The 15,917-nt window shown below is 47.0% G+C and overlaps 1 protein-coding gene across 8 annotated transcripts in view; it reads left to right on the top strand.

The window, feature by feature from the left end:
- The window catches only part of ATG13 (autophagy related 13), a 52,889-nt gene extending 37,567 nt beyond the window's left edge, over positions 1-15,322 (top strand). For 3 of the 8 annotated variants that reach the window (XM_049617386.1, XM_049617377.1, XM_049617367.1), the window contains exons 7-18: positions 265-305; positions 1,072-1,168; positions 1,513-1,611; positions 2,398-2,491; positions 6,043-6,141; positions 7,114-7,224; positions 7,636-7,772; positions 9,059-9,173; positions 9,742-9,819; positions 10,027-10,143; positions 10,702-10,830; positions 12,924-15,322. In XM_049617386.1, the coding sequence (XP_049473343.1) occupies positions 265-305; positions 1,072-1,168; positions 1,513-1,611; positions 2,398-2,491; positions 6,043-6,141; positions 7,114-7,224; positions 7,636-7,772; positions 9,059-9,173; positions 9,742-9,819; positions 10,027-10,143; positions 10,702-10,830; positions 12,924-13,001 (1,195 nt within the window). In that variant the 3' untranslated portion in view covers positions 13,002-15,322. The remainder of the gene's footprint in view (positions 1-264; positions 306-1,071; positions 1,169-1,512; positions 1,612-2,397; positions 2,492-6,042; positions 6,142-7,113; positions 7,225-7,635; positions 7,773-9,058; positions 9,174-9,741; positions 9,820-10,026; positions 10,144-10,701; positions 10,831-12,923) is intronic. The other 5 variants (XM_049617391.1, XM_049617407.1, XM_049617397.1 and 2 more) reach the window with 5 other exon arrangements.
- Positions 15,323-15,917: the final 595 nt, after the last annotated feature.

Here is a 15,917-nt window from a genome sequence, read left to right as displayed (position 1 = left end):
GTGAGATCATGACCTGAGCTGAAGTCAAATGCTTAACTGACTGAGACACCCAGACACCCCTATTTTTCTCATTTCTTAACCAGTTCTGTCCGTTTACATTCCTATGCCTGCAGCTTTATTGAAACAGTAATATTATTGCTCCATTAAGAGAGGTGTTCGTGAAAATAAGAAAGGGAGGGTTTGTTCTGTTTGTTTTGTTTCTAGGTGTTCGGGCTATAGAGGCCCTTAGAATAAAGAATCATTTCCTTTTCTTTCTTTCCTAAGGATATATTTTGGGGAAGTTCAGCTGAATGGTTTAGGAGAAGGTATGTATCAAGGGTGAAAAACACTTGTAGTGTTCAGAGCCCTTCTGACTTCAGAGATGGGTTTGGATGCTGCCTGTAATAATACGTAGCTTGTGATTTTAGTATGTGTGATATGAGTAAGGAAAAAACATGTAAGTAGTCCAAAGAGTTGCCAGGGAATGAATGAATGATTTTCCCCCAAGTTCTAGTAACTCAGTATTCTTTCTTACTCTTTATACTATTGTCTGTTTTCCTAATTTTCTATAAGCATGTTAAATGTTTCTGATGAGCATAAGCAATTTTGAAAAACTGGAAATGAAACCAAGAAAATCAGAAAGCTTTGTTGGAAGTATTGCCTGCAAGTCCCCACCTCTTTTCTGTACTTAGTTCTGGATAGGAACATGAATAGAAGTGCAGTTACTTCTGCACCTACGTAAACTAAGGTGTTTGTGTGACAAACCCTGAGGGCCCTTTACTGTCTCACTGGGCACATGACATATTTGGGCCAGGTTGGTTAGGATTTGCTCAAACTTTAGGACAAACAGTTGTTTTGTCTCTTTGAAGGTAGGTTTATCTGTAAATAGAATGCTGTTTTCCCTTCCAATATTAGGTCAACATAAATCAAAAGAAAAAAATATATATATGAGAAATTGAGGCAGCTGCACTCATGATACTAAGTAGATAATGCCAGAGATTGTATGATAGGCTGAATGATTCAGGGAAAGACAGACTGGGGACAGTGTCAGTATTCTGTGGCGAAAAGCTAATTATTTCTTTCTTCTCCTAGGTTTCCAGACAGTGCGTGTTGGGACAGTAGGCACCCCTGTGGGCACCATCACTCTTTCTTGTGCTTACAGAATTAACTTGGCATTTATGTCTACCAGGTGAGGAAAGAGCCTTGGAACCCAAAGGAGTCTTCCAAAGATGTTAAAGATATTAAAGTTTGTTTTTCCCCCAAACTCCATGGCTAAGCCTACAGTTCAGCTTTGCCATTGCTGAAATCAGTCCCCTTCTGAAGAATAAAATCGAGAGAGAGCCCAGGTTCCTGATTGGAGAATCTGAGCGTGTCAGAGCCACTAATGTAGAGTTGTGGTTTATATTTAGGGATACAATAGGTAAGGCTCTGATGGTTCCTACCTATAGCTATAAGGTAAGGGGTCCTCTGAAAACTTCAGGGGGGCTGGCAAGGCATTCTAACAAATATTGTGATCTCCTTATTGCATTACAGGCAATTTGAGAGGACCCCACCTATCATGGGGATTATCATTGATCACTTTGTGGACCGTCCGTATCCCAGCTCCTCACCCATGCACCCCTGCAATTACAGGTGAGGAATGTGAAAGGTACTTTCCCAAACTGCAGCTAGGGAGAAGTATTCATCTTGCAGGTACATAGCGCACCTTCATCAGCATTCATTAGTGGGCAGAGGCAGTGATGGAAACCCCACATGGAGAGAAATGGAGCAGTTAGCTTCCCTTCTTGCTGCTACCTGTAAGGCACATCAAGACTTGGAATATACAGACTATCTCAGAAAAATTCTTGGACATTTTGGATTTTGATGGCAGTGATTTGACTTTCAATTTGATTTTCCTTAGAGACTACAAAAGTGGCAGTAATTAACAGAATGTCCTTCACAAATTAAATGGTTTTCTGGTCATCATTGGCACAGTTCAGTTATACATTAGAATCAAATTCTTCAGGCCTACATCCCAGAAAACAGAATTCTATAGAGGTTGGAACAGATGTGTATCAGGAAGGATACTGCCTTTATGTGAAGGACTCTTGAAGTTGGATAAGTTTGTCTTTTGAGTCTAGACTTTTGTTTCACTGCATCTCTGTTGCTAACAATTCTTTGGCCCCACACTGGTCAGGCTTAAGAAAATATTCTCAAATGATATGTCAGGTAAGGTGTTTGGGTTAAAAATAAAAAGCTTGGTCAACCTCTAAATATTTGAAATTATCAAGGACTCAACATTATGGTCTCTCTTGCCAGAGTGAGCTCCGCCTGAAACAGTTCTTGTCACTGTTGCATCCATATCTAACCTCCCTTTGTATCCTTTCCAAAATCAACTGCCATCATAATAAAATTCATGATTTATTTCCCCCGTCATAGAACTGCTGGTGAGGACACTGGAGGAACATATCCTTCTGTGGAAGATTCTCAAGAAGTGTGTACCACCTCTTTCTCCACCTCCCCTCCTTCCCAGGTAGGGGGAAACAGGTTCTGGGGTAGCTGTAGTTGGTACATATATGGGCCTTATGAAATGGTGTCGGAATTTAGATACAGCCTCTTTTGGTGGTGGTGGTGATTGTTTCTAGAGGATTACTTTGAGAGGTGAGGAAGAGCCTTCTTATCCAGCAGGTAATATTTCAGTGTTTCTGATCTATAACCATTCGTAACCTGCAAGATTACACATAACCTTTACTTTCCTGGAGACATCTTAAAATTCCTTAGAAAATTAGTCACAGGATTCCAAATGCACTCCAATACCAGAGAGATATTCTACCCTACACTTGTTGATTTGGTAGCCAGTTCACTTTTGAAGTGATAAATATGGTTCCTAATAATGGAAAGAGCACAGAAAAAGCCAATAATTATTTAGCATAAAATGCCAGTAAGAAGCCAGCAGGTCAGTTTTTGCAACGGTTGACACAAATTTCTGGCTATCTGCATTCTTTATCTGTACATTTGTGGTGTTGTTGTTAAGTGTTTATTTTTTTGAGAGAAAGAGCATGAGCACGGTGGAGGGGCAGAGAGAGAGGAAGAAAGAGAATCCCAAGCATGGTCTTCTTCCGTGTCAGTGCAGAGCCCAGTGTGGGGCCTGATCTCACAAACCGTGAAATCATGACCTGAGCCGAGATCAAGAGTCGGACACTTAACAGACTGAGCTACCCAGGTGCCCCCTATGTGAACATTTTTAACCATTAACTTTTCCACTTGAGTCAAACCCAGTTTCAGTGAAACACAGGCTCCAGTGTTCACAGCTTCCCAAGTGGACATGCCTGTGTGGCCTTATTGTATAATGTATGTGGTACAAGTCTGCTTCAGCCAAGAAGTTGTTTGTTGCCTGATGACTGAACTTCAGGGTGTGTTTCTTCCCTTCCACCCGACTCATCCATCTCCCACCTCATGGCTTTGCAACTAGCTGGTCTGCCTTCTCTTCGTCTCTGTCACTCCTCTCCTCTCTGACTCTCACGTTAGACACTTACTTCTAGACCTAATTCAGTTCTGTGTTCCTCTGAATTAGTCCCAGATTATCCCCTTTCACCATTTTTTTATTTTATACTTTATTGATTGATATTTTTAGGGTTTTGTTTGTTTGTTTTCTTAGAGAGAGAGCACACAAGTGGGGGAGAGGCACAGAGGGAGAGAAAGAAAATCTCAGGCAGTCTCCATGCTGAGCATGGAGTGCTCATGCATAGCTTGATCCCACAACCGTGAGATCATGACCTGAACTGAAATCAAGAGTTGGACACTCAACTGACTAAGCCACCCAGGCACCTCTGCCTTTCACCATTTTATTTGGGAAGCCCAACAAATTAATTCACTACCCATACATAAATTTTTATTTTCTGTGGGTTTTTTTTGGAAACCATTCTTTTTTTAATGTGTATTTATTTTTGAGAGAGAGAGAGAGCATGTGAGCCAGGGAGGGGCAGAGAGAGGGAGACAGAGGATTCAAAGTAGGCTCCGTGCTGACAGCACATAGCCTGATGTGAAGCTTGAACTCAGAAACCGTAAGATAGTGACCTGAACTGAAGTCAGACGCTTAACTGACTGAGCCACTCAGGGACCCCCTGTGTTTTTTAATTAAAATATTTAGAAGCGCTAGGTGTGGAACCTGCTTAAGATTCTGTCTCTCCCTCTGCCCCTCCTCTGCTCGCCCTCTCTCTCTCTCTCTCAAAAAAAATAAAAAAAGAAAGAAAATATTTAAATTTATTTCATTCTAAGTTTTTAGGAGATACTGGATTAAAATTATGGTTCTGATCTGTTTCAAAAGCAGAAGTTAGACACAAAAGCTAGATTAATGTCTTTTGTAAAGGAAATTATGAAATCCATGGCTCACTACTATTTCTGCTGTTCCAATTTAGAGCTAAGGAGGTTCTTGTAAAGCTGCCTAGACAGTTAAGTTTGGGGGGGGGTGAGAACTGTTACTCCCTTCCCCCTCCTCCATAAATGTATGTAGGTGTGAGTGTCACCTTTGCTCTGGGAGAGGGTAGCTTCTGGAACACTTACTGACATAGAGCAATACAGACCACAAAAGAGGGGAAGGCCCACTAGAGCACATTAATGGAAGTAGATTATTTTTTAGATAATCAAAATGTGAATATGTCAAGTTTGGTGTTCATTGAAGTTTTATTGTACAAGTGATAAATTCATAAACAGTAAATGAAATTGTGACTTGGGAGATAAGATGGTGAGGTTGGGTCTTAACAAATCAGTTTGTCTTTCTTGGATACAGTGGAAATTTGACTGGACCCCAAAAGTAAGGGGAAGTTAAGTAGTTCCTGATCTCGTGTTTGCACGGTTGGTTGACCTACGTAAGAGGAGCCTATCTTTCTCATGGTATCAGTTGCCTGCTGTGTCTTGTCACAGTTTGAAAGTAGATCATGCCAACTTCTTATCAACACTGAGCATCCCATGGGTGAGCCCTGTCACTACCCTCTGAGTACCTCTAGTCAAGGCTGGTACGGTTTGGTGCAGCAGTATTCATTTTGAACCTTAATGGTAGAACAGAGAGAGAAAATCCTTTGCCAGCAGGTCTCATTCCTGTAAGTGTTGAAATGGTTTCTTCCTTGATTTAGCCTAGGGAATTGCGTCATTGTTCAACAACTTCTAGCTTTTTGCTAGAGTCCAGTAAATGCATGTTAATGTGGTGTTTGTTTTCCCCACAAAATAAGGACCATTGTGTCATGTGGGCACAGAGTTGAGTCAAGAAATAGTTGTGACCCTGAACCTGCTACTGTGATTTCAGGTCTAACCTCCAGTTCTAAGCACTGACTAGCTAATTGGTAAGCCATGGAACAGCAAGACCCGAAATAATCATAATTAGCTTTGAAATCTAAGAGTTTTGAAAGTGCTCCAGCTTTTACTGCATCAAGTTGTCCTTCACCATCTGGGGCTGTAAAACACACACACACACACACACACACACACACACACACACACACACACGCCAACACCTGTACACACCCCTTTATCCTGCCTGGGATGGTATAGTAAAGTATGCAGGTGGGTACCTGAGCATCTTCAAGTTCCAGCCAACAAATGTCAGTTGTTTCAACCTGCCCCTGCAGATCCTGGGTCCCCAGCAAAAGGCCTTCAGTCTAGCATTGGAACCTCAACATCTTCATTCATCCTCAGCATGCCTTGCACCTGCTCTTGGGCCCTTCCTGCTGGAGACCACTCTCTAACACCCTTCCACCTGCTTTTGACTAAGGACACACTAATGCTTGGTGCAGGTTTCCCTGTTTTGCCAAGTCAAACCAGCTTGACTCAACTTTGTTTTCCACCTGCTCATCAAGGAGACAAGCATGCCGTGGAGCCCTTTGGGACAAATGTCTCTTCTTCAGACCCTTCCAGGCTGCCCTTTTAGGAAGGCATCCATGCAGTTTTCTCCCCACTTCATTCCTGACTTCCAGTGTGCATTTCAGCCCCTGTTGCTGCCGCCCCTTCCGGAGTTTTTTTCACTTCTTTCTCAAGTCCCTTTTCTTTTTTCTTTTTGTTTCTCCTGTCTCTGTGTGTATCTGTGCACAGTGTGTGTTTACTGTCACAAAGGCACATTTTCAGACCCCTACTCCTGTGGTGACGGACACTCTGAGGGTCCCCATGGCAGGACTGGCCTTTTCCCATCAAGTGAGTCCATACTGGGAGAAGGGGATATAAGCAGATGGCATCTTTTTATTTGAAAAAAATTTTAATGTGTATTTATTTTTGACAGAGAGAGTGAGTGCGAGCGGGGGAGGGACAGAGAGAGAGAGGGAGACACAGAATCTGAAGCAGGCTCCAGGCTCTGAGCTGTCAGCACAGAGCCTGACACGGGGCCTGAACTCACAAATCGTGAGATCATGACCTGAGCCAACGTCGGATGCTTAACCGACTGAGCCACCCAGGTGCCTCGGCATCTTTTTATTTAAAAATTATAAATAAAGTACAGGGTATAGTTATGTAAAAGTCCCCAAGTGTTCTGGGGGTTATTTGAGGCTTGGTAATTGATTCTTAACAGGACGCAGCCATAGCACAGGAGCCCAAAATAGGATTTCTCGTTTGCCCATCCTCTGCCATTGATGTAAAAAATACATGGAGTTATTTATATCTTATTTCCAAATAAACAATCCAAGAGTGTCATTCTTTCTTTTTCAATATAAATAGGAACCCTCCCATTCCGAGGGGTGATAGAGGGTATGATTAGAGAAGATGCCTTCTGTTTCAAAGGGACCTCAAGGACAAAGGAGAAAATAGAATGACCTGGGAGAAACCAATGACTGGCTGCAGGTTCTGCCTGGGCTCATATTCCACAATCTGCTGGGCCGGAAACCTACTACACAGCTGAGTCCCTGGGAAAAGGGAGCAGGGAACTCATTTGAGGCCTTTGGAAGGCTGCAGGCCCGGGAATCTCAATCCCACTGCAAACAAGTCTGTTTTCTTAGCTAAAAAGTGATGGCCTGGTCTATCTTTAACCCTTATGTCAGGCCCCCTGCACTGTGAGGATGTGGGCTGGGATCTATTCCTTACTTCTCCACGATCTTCATCATTAGTCATACTCTAGGATTGCCTCGTTTTTCCTCCTCCTTTCCTCTGCCCCTCTTTGTTTTTTCTCTTGCTTAGCTCTCAAGCTCTCGCCTTTCCTATCAGCCTGCTGCCCTGGGCGTTGGATCAGCTGACCTGGCTTACCCAGTAGTGTTTGCTGCTGGCTTAAACGCCACACACCCTCACCAGGTATTTTTCAAGATGGGGAAGACCCTGGGGGTTCCTGTGCTACCTCCCCTGCCCTGAGGCAGTTGAGGGGCCTCTTGAGACCCCAGTGTCATTCTAAGTGCTCTGAAGCAAAGCTCTTCTGTAACTTTAGAGGACCAGAGGTGACTCCGAGACGAAGGGCCTCCGAGAGTTCGGAAAGGAAAGAAGGGCTTCTAGTGTTTTCTCCCTCTCTTTCCTTTCCTCTGTACTCCTTACCATGCATGTCTCCCCTTAGTGGAGTCCCAGAGAGGACACAGATCCAAGGTTTCCTGCCCACTTGGTGGCAGCATTGGTGGTGGAAAAGCTCAAAAGCAGCTACCATGATGCTAGGACTGGATCCCCTTCTGCCTGACACTGCCATTATTCGCGGTATTTTTCCATTTCCCCCCAAAGCTCATGGTTCCTGGGAAGGAAGGTGGGGTACCCCTCGCTCCCAACCAGCCTGCACACGGTGCTCAGGCCGACCAGGAGAGATTGGCGACCTACACCCCTTCTGATGGGGCCCGCTGTGCTGCCACACCTTCCAGCAGGTGGGTTCACGTGTTGATTGCTCGGGTCAGTAGGGGCCCATCCCCCCAACACACGTGCTTATCCGTTGTCAGTAAAGAGTAGCTTTCACCATTGCCTCGGGCTTGACATTTATGCCCCAAATGTGGAACTCTTAAAGTTCTCAACATATTGCAGCTGGTATGTAAGGAAGCTGCCCTGGGTTTGCTGTTACAGCCAACAACAGGGGCCTAGTTCTTAGCACCTTCATCCACTGAAGGGACCTTTCAGATATGTTTTTTATTTTACCCCAAGATTTATTCCCTTGGGGTCCACCTTCAGTGTTTCCTGAGGACCAGAGCAGGGTGTTTGCTATAATCCTGACGTTTGGGGCCATACTGTATCTATGGTGGTAGTTAGGATTGATTTTTTTTTTTTTTCTGTCTGCTATGTCAGTATCTCCTGGAGATTCTTTAGAAATAACTGCTTTCCTCATTAAAATTTTCTTAAAATGTTTGTCTTTTCTGATCACAGAAGTGATTAATTCTGTAGATTTCAAATTAAGGAGACATTGGTTAGGTAGAACATGAAAGTTTTCATAATCCCACTCTGCACAAATCACCACTGTCACTGCTGTTTCAAAGATGAGAGGATCTCAGAGGGTTAAGTAATTTGCCAAAGAGCACTTAGCTCACAAAATGGCTGGGCGCAAGCTGAGCTCCTTGTTCCTCTACTCCGAGCTCTCCCGTGGGAAGATGAGGCTGTCCTGCCCTGCCCTCCCTTGACCACAAGGCCCCAGAGATGATGATGTGGATTGCCCCACTGCATCCTAAATGAACTTTGGGATAATAGAAAAAAATTTTTTCATTCCCACAGTGGAGCAGTGGGAGGGAAATTATTTGAGAAGATATTTTTGTGCCACCATCAGGAAAAATACTTTCATTCCTGGTTTCCCAAACTTCCATCCTTTTATCCCTCCCCCTGTCAGATAATCAAAGGAAGATGCTGGTAGTCATTTTACACTCTAGTTTTCTGAGCCTTGATTCCTGGGGCATGTCTGGGATAGCTAGAGATAGAGGAACCTATCTCTGTAAGGTGAGGGGTTCTTAATGTTGGTCGTCAAAGCTCAGGCCTTTCCTCAGTGCTGGTCTTCCTTGCTGGCTGGTGTCCAAGAGTCTGCTTAGACTGCACAGTTCTCCTCCCCACCTTGAGCTCCTTGCCATTTCCCATGTTGGTGGGCCAGTGGCCAGTCCTATGCTGGACGGTGGGTTTATGGGGAGCCAAGTAGGCTCTGCTGTGCCAGAGTAACAACACTATCTTTCTTCTCCAGTGAGGATACTGAAACTGTATCAAACAGCAGTGAGGGCCGGGCTTCCCCCCATGATGTCTTGGAAACCATCTTTGTCCGAAAAGTGGGGGCTTTTGTCAACAAGCCCATCAACCAGGTGATTTTTCTGGCACTGCCACCTGTGAGAATGTCTGAGCCCTTAGGGGCAGGGCTCTTAACCTGGGGTCTGTGTGACCCCTAAAATTGTGTGTGTGTGTGTGTGTGTGTGTGTGTGTGTGAATTTTTTGTGAAGAGGGTTAATAACCTGTGACACCCCTCCAGGAGAAGTTCAGACTGTTGTTCTGTGATCTTTTAAGCCTCCCAAAGGAGAAGGAGACTAGGCACCATTTGGTACAGACACATTGCACTGAAGTGTCCGTGCCTCAGCCTTACTCAAAATAGGAAGTTCCTCCCCAGCTCTGCCAGTGCACAACCGTTGGTTGTTACTGAGTCACTGTGGGTCAGGCTTTCAAAGTTGCTTCCCGGGGTCTTGGGGAATCCTACCCCTGTTTGTGCTGTGGGTGTATGGTGGGAGGCGGAGGAGATTTGGGGTTCTCCGACAGGAACCTGAGATCAGCATGGGCAGCGTGGGTATGCTAATCTACTGAACGTGCAGGCTTCTGGCCGCCTCTGAGGAAACCTGTAGGCTGGGGCAGGGATGGGCAGTAACGTTTCTGTCTCTTCAGGTGACCCTGACCAGTTTGGACATACCCTTTGCCATGTTTGCTCCCAAGAATTTGGAGTTGGAGGATGCCGATCCCATGGTGAGTCCCCCTTTGATGGTAAGATGGTGTTGTGCTTATCATCTTCCTGGGCGAGTTACTGTTCCTCCACAGACCATCAGCCAGCCATGCTCTTGGTCTTAACACATTTTCAGCCATTGTTGGGTCTCTTACAAAACCCTTGATTATTAACAACAACTTGCACCTGTGCATGGAACCAGCCCCTACCTCCACCTTATTCTGAAACAGGTGAATCCTCCAGATTCCCCAGAGACTGAATCTCCTCTCCAGGGCAGCCTGCACTCTGATGGCTCCAGTGGGGGTAGCAGTGGCAATACCCACGATGACTTTGTTATGATCGACTTCGTAAGTTACCATCACCTTTCTTGACCTTTGCTGCCCTAGGGTAGATAAACCTAGAAGCATCCAGGGCCCTTGGACAGGACATCCTTCACAAGGATCAGATGGCCTGGTATAGACAGTGGGGATGGGACAGGTGGGCACTTGGCTGTGCAGTTCATATGGGGAACCTGCCCTCATATCCTGCTTGGGGACACATTTGAAGGTCCATGAACAAGAAGGCGTTTTGTGCCATGTTATTGGTTGAAATTCAACTCTAAATGGGTATTTGCCAGGTGTATCCCTGTAGGTCCTATTCCTGCCTGATTGGATGGCCTTTTGCTAAGGAAAGGAATTTAAGGGAAGGGGACATAAACCTTCCCAGGGGAGAGGGGTGTTATCACCAGAGGTAGGGTTCAGCTGCCCAGAAGAGAAGGGTATAACGATTCCTCTTCCAAAGATGAGCCTGGAGGAACCCTTTCTTTGATGATTACTGGAAGGGAAGAGGGTCATTCATAGCTTCTCTCCCCTGATTTTCCTTTGTGATCTAAGGCAAGCTAAACTGAGTCTGTCTTGTTTTCGAAGAAACCGGCTTTTTCTAAAGATGACATTCTTCCGATGGATTTGGGGACCTTCTATCGTGAATTTCAAAATCCCCCTCAGCTGAGCAGCCTCTCCATAGATATCGGGGCACAGTCCATGGCTGAGGACTTGGTATGAAAACTCCTTCCCCTGCCGTACCTCATCCTCTGACCTCCTCTCCTCTTTTGATGGCCATTCCTGCTCCAAAAGCCTAGAAGTTTCTTCGTGTTACTCCCCCCACTCCCACACCTCCCATCCTCTATGTAACAGGAAAGAGACACTTTAGATCATTATGTTCTGTTGATCACACTCGAGATTTGCATTGTGTCTGGCAGTCATTATGTTGAACTTGCTTGCGCTGACTTCCTCCTCTTCTGTGCATGCGCAGCATTACTTACACATTTCTGCCGTTCGGTGCCTGATGTCTTCTGCTTGCTGCTGCCACTAAGCCAAGCGGCTCCCGTAGCTCTTGCATTTGGCTGTTCAGCTTGTCAGGCAGAAGAAACGCAAGGTCCTGAGTATTGGTGTTCTTACCCTTTCCTCGGAGAGCTCCTTCCTGACTCAGCTAGTGGTTCTTGTGTTTAGCCAGATGTCCTGATACTGGCTGTAATTACCACATCTCTGCTTTGTGTATTTCCTGTGTCCGAAGGGCAGAGGCATGCCTTGGTGCCCTATGCCACTGTTGCCAGTGGACTAGGGAGACCCCTGGCCCCCGACGCCTCCACCGAGCCTGACTCCACTGAGTCACTGGGATGTCGCTGGAGGCTCTTAGTCTTGTTGCAAAAAAAGAATTCAAAGATGGACCAGACACAGTGGTTGAGCAGTGTAAGTGGAGAATTTATTGGAGGACACTCTCCAGATGTGAGAATGAGCGAGTTCAAAGGAGAGCTGTGCACTCCAGGGTTTGGGTCTCTAGCTTTTTTTTTTTTTTTTTTTTTTTTTTTTTAAGTAGGCTTCAGGCCCAGTGCAGGGCCCAACACAGAGCTTGAACTCATTCCCTGGAGATCAAGACCTGAGCTGAGATCAAGAGTCAGATGTTTAACCACCTGAGCCACCCAGGCACCTCTGAGTCTCTAATCTTACAGCTGTTAACCAGGGATGGAATATTTATTACTTGGAAAGAGGATGTCTTTGGGAGCAGGGTTTCATACCTTTTCTCCCTTGGCCAGGGACTCTGGCCTTCTTTGTATTTGGCCTGTCTGGTTTGACCTGGCTTCTTGTGACTGTTTTTGGAATGCTGCCAGCCAGGATAGGCCTCTGACTCTCCCTCTAGCTGTCTCTCACCCCCCCTTTGCTGGTCTCCATGTTTCCTGTTAAAACCTAACTAGCCGCTTACTGTAATGCCACAAGATGTCAGGGTCCCTCTGCCTGAGGTGGGAATGTGTTGTGTTGACAGCAGCAAGCCCGACGAGGGTCTCAAACTCACGAACCATGAGAGCATGACCTGAGCCAAAGTCAGACGCTTAACCAACTGAGCCACCCAGGCGCTCCTAATGTTAAGCTTTTAACCGCACCTCATGCCTGCCAGGAAATCTCCTGTCTGTGATGATTCCGATCTTCAGATGCAAATTCATCAGTGGAGACAGAGCACCTGATTAGGGTCAAATTTTTATTAATACTTGATACTGGAGGGCAGTTAAACTTAACTCCTCAGGTTCTGTTTTCTTCTCCTGTTACTGTTTTCTCTCAACTCTCTAACTCACCCCTTCCTCAACTGATGTAAAGATACAGATTCATAGGCCTCACCACAGACCTGCTGAGTCAGAATCTCTTGGGAGCCTGATTGGGACTACCTTGTTCATGTGCCCCCAGAGGATTCTGGTGCCCAGCTCAGGCCATGAAGAAACCTCTTGTAAGCTTCAATCTGTAGCATGCTAAGCCTACTGTTTTATTCTGGTGTTAGTCTGATCTGTGCCAAAGATACTTCACGTCTATTTCTCTGTGTCATCCTGTTGTTGGCATGGTCCTTTTCTAGCTCATTTAGTGTGTGGCCTGCTTGCATTCTCTAGACTGTTCTGCCAAAGCCCCTGACCCCCCACAAACCCTGCTGGACACAAGCCCTCTGTCCAGTGCCTGCCCCACTGTCCTGCATCTCCTGCTCTACCGGCCAGCACTGCTGAGCCGAGCTCTGTGCTGCACCCCTGTCTTCAGCTCAGGTGCCTGGGCTAGCTGCCTCTTCAAGACCCTACCTGAGTAAGCAGCTCTTCTCTCCCCTCCCGGTACAGGACTCACTACCAGAGAAGCTGGCTGTGCACGAGAAGAATGTCCGAGAATTTGATGCCTTTGTAGAAACTCTGCAGTAAAAGTTGGTGTCCTCAAGTACCAGCAGCATCCCCTTTTTGTGGTCCCAGGAGCCAGAGCCTCCCTCTCATCAGCTGCTCCCATCCCTCATCTTGCTCCAGGTGGAGGAAAGGCTGGTTTCCCCCATGGGGACCCAGAAGTCTCTGTTCTTGCACCTCCTGGAGACTCCATGGCGGCAGTCAAGCCCAGTGATAGCATTTGAGAGGACTCACCCCTTGGTCTTGAAGATTGGAAGATGCTTTTTAACAAAAGGGCCCTCGAGGTCGTCTGCTTACGCTGCCCATCAGCAACTGCTTCACAAAGGCTGTCATCCCGTTCTTCCTGCCCACCCCCTGCCCTGGGTCCACCCTGCAGCTGGCCCCTTGTCCACCTGCCGTTACTGTCAACCACTTGACATTCCAACTGGTGGCCCAGAGCCTGGTGTGGAGGCAGAAAGAGGAAGGAGACAGTACCGGGAGGAAGAAGGAAGGCCTCCTTCAGGCTCTTTTTTTTCTTTTCTTTTTTTTTTTTTTTTTTTTTTTGCCCTTTTTGGTTTGGTGTCTTCTTCTCTCCCTCTCTCCGCCCCTGTGCCTATACTTTTGGCAATATGACAGGCCTCCTGCCCAAGGTGGCGAGAACTCCAAAGTCAGCCATTCCCACCCTTGAGGGTTGTGCTAGCCCATCCCTCAGCAGAGGGTCGAGCAGCCCTGGTGGCTGCCTGTGCAGCTCCTCAGCTCCATGGAAACAAGAATCTTGCGTCTCCAGGATTCTGTCATTGGGAGTCACAGCAAAAATTTTTTCTCTCCTTTTCCCCCCTGTTGCTGCTCCTTGGTTAAAAAACATGGTAAATATTTATTACTTTCAGAGAAATCAGATATTTTATAGAGAAAATATGTTTCAGGTTAGGATGTTTTCACTTGGGGAAGGTGGAGGGCCTCTTCCTGGAGTAGGGCCTCTTCCTGTGGAGGTTCCTCAGCTTCTGGGTTGCTGCTGTGAGGGTCTTACTTCCTATTTACACAAGGTGGGATCCAAGAATAGGGCTGGCTGGGGGTGACAGAACCTCCCAGAATTGCTGCACTTGAACTGACGACAGGCTTTACCTTTGACTCCTACATATGCCTGGTGAGAGTCTTGAATCTCTCCCAGCTTCTGCAGAGTAACTGACTCCATTCTGGCAGCCCAGGAAATCTTGGGTGCTAAATGTGTACAACTCTGTGTGTACAACTCGCTAGAGTTGTACCATGCACATACAGTGCATTGTATGTGCCCCGCTGTGGCCACGGGGAGGGCTGGAGGGGCCCCTCCTTCTGGGGGCGCTTGTTCCTGTTTCTCAGGGCTGGGTTATGGGCCTTTTCCTCCTTCCTCCTGGGCCTGGCCACCACCTTTCTTTAATCCCAGGGTCTGCACACCACCCTGAGGTTTCCTGGCTGGATTGGTTCCTTGTTGAGAAACCAAAGCTAGGCATATGATTGACTTAACCTTTTAGGTATCGTTACTTGAGTAAGTCAAGTGCCTAGCCTCACCCACCTACCATCTGTCCCTCTCCCAGCCTAACTGGCAGTCCTGGCCAAGGAAAACAAGGCCCACCCCTTTCCTCCTGGCCCACCTGGGCTATTCATTGGCAGCAGCTGTTCTGCAATGGAGCAGGTGGTCCTTAACTGCTTGTTAGTAAATGCATGTGACACTGGTCCCACCTACAAGACTGAGTTCTGAGGGCTGGAGTGGGCTCTGATGCCGTCTCAGGCAGTTGGAGCCCTTCTGCCCCTGTTGCATGCATTCTGCTGCCACAAAGAAATGTTCCCAGCAGTGGTGTACAAATGGCCCTCCTATCTGGGCCAGTGTGCACCCATGGCCTGCTAAACCAATCCAGACTTACTCCCAAGGCCTCAGTGCTGAGAAGGGTGAAGCCCTGGTAAGCTATTGATTGCCCATGCCCTCAGCCCCATCCTGCCACAATATCTCAGCCGCTGTCCTCCTCCTGAGGCTGAGCACTGAACAGCCTGTTAGCTATTTTCCTCTTTGGCTCCTAATTGTTGGCCTTTGCAGGCAGCAGCCTTTCCTTTAGGACCCCCATCAGTGAAAGGGCAGGGAGGCTGAGACCTGAGCTGAGCCTGGGAGGAGCAGAGCAACTGTCAAGGCTGGCCCTTGCCCCTCAGCCCCATACAGTGACAGGGATGAGCCCTAGACTGACTCCTGCAGCACCCCCTGGGACAGGGCTGGGACCCGTCACCCATCTCCAGGTGACAGAGTCCCTCCCCCGCCTCCATCCCACCTTGTTTGGAAATATTGAGCTATACTTTAAAATGTATTCAAGAAATTTCCAATAAATTTTTTCTGTACTTTACAGCCTCCTGTCCTACAAGTTTTGTAAAAAGATAACCCACCCCATCCCACTTCTGTGAAGATCCTGGTCCCTGACGGGCCCCCTCCATGGAAGTGGGGAAAGAGCAGTAGATATGAAGTGCAGAGTGGCTTTGGAGTCAGGCAGGCTGTTTTGTCTTGGGGCTTGGCCACCGAGCAGCTGTGCAACCTTGGGGCCAGTCAGGAAACTGCTTGGAGTCTCATTTTCCTTGGCTGTACTGTTCCCATTTTGAGGGCTTATCTGTGAATGGTCAGTGAGGTAACGTGCATGAAGTTGACATGCATCTGAAGTGTGGCCATGGCATCACTATCAGCTCTTTCTTGCCCCCTACACAGCCCAGCCCAGCCCAGCACTCAGCCTGGAGGCTCAGAGTGAGAAACAGCTGGCAGGTCTCCGCCATGTTTCCAGTAGAAGCAGACAGGGAATGTGGGGCTTCCCAAGCTGCCCAGTATCTGTTTGCTGATCTAGGAGGAATTGTGGCTGAGCAAACCAGACAGGGGAAGGGGTTGAATGAAATATAGGGAAGTCAAGGGCCCGTCAAGTTTGTTTACCTGCTCCGATCTGACAGCTTGAGCGA

The sequence above is a fragment of the Panthera uncia genome, chromosome D1, assembly GCF_023721935.1.
Source record: "Panthera uncia isolate 11264 chromosome D1, Puncia_PCG_1.0, whole genome shotgun sequence".
Lineage (NCBI taxonomy): Eukaryota > Metazoa > Chordata > Mammalia > Carnivora > Felidae > Panthera > Panthera uncia.
This window is presented reverse-complemented; position numbering and strand designations above follow the sequence as displayed.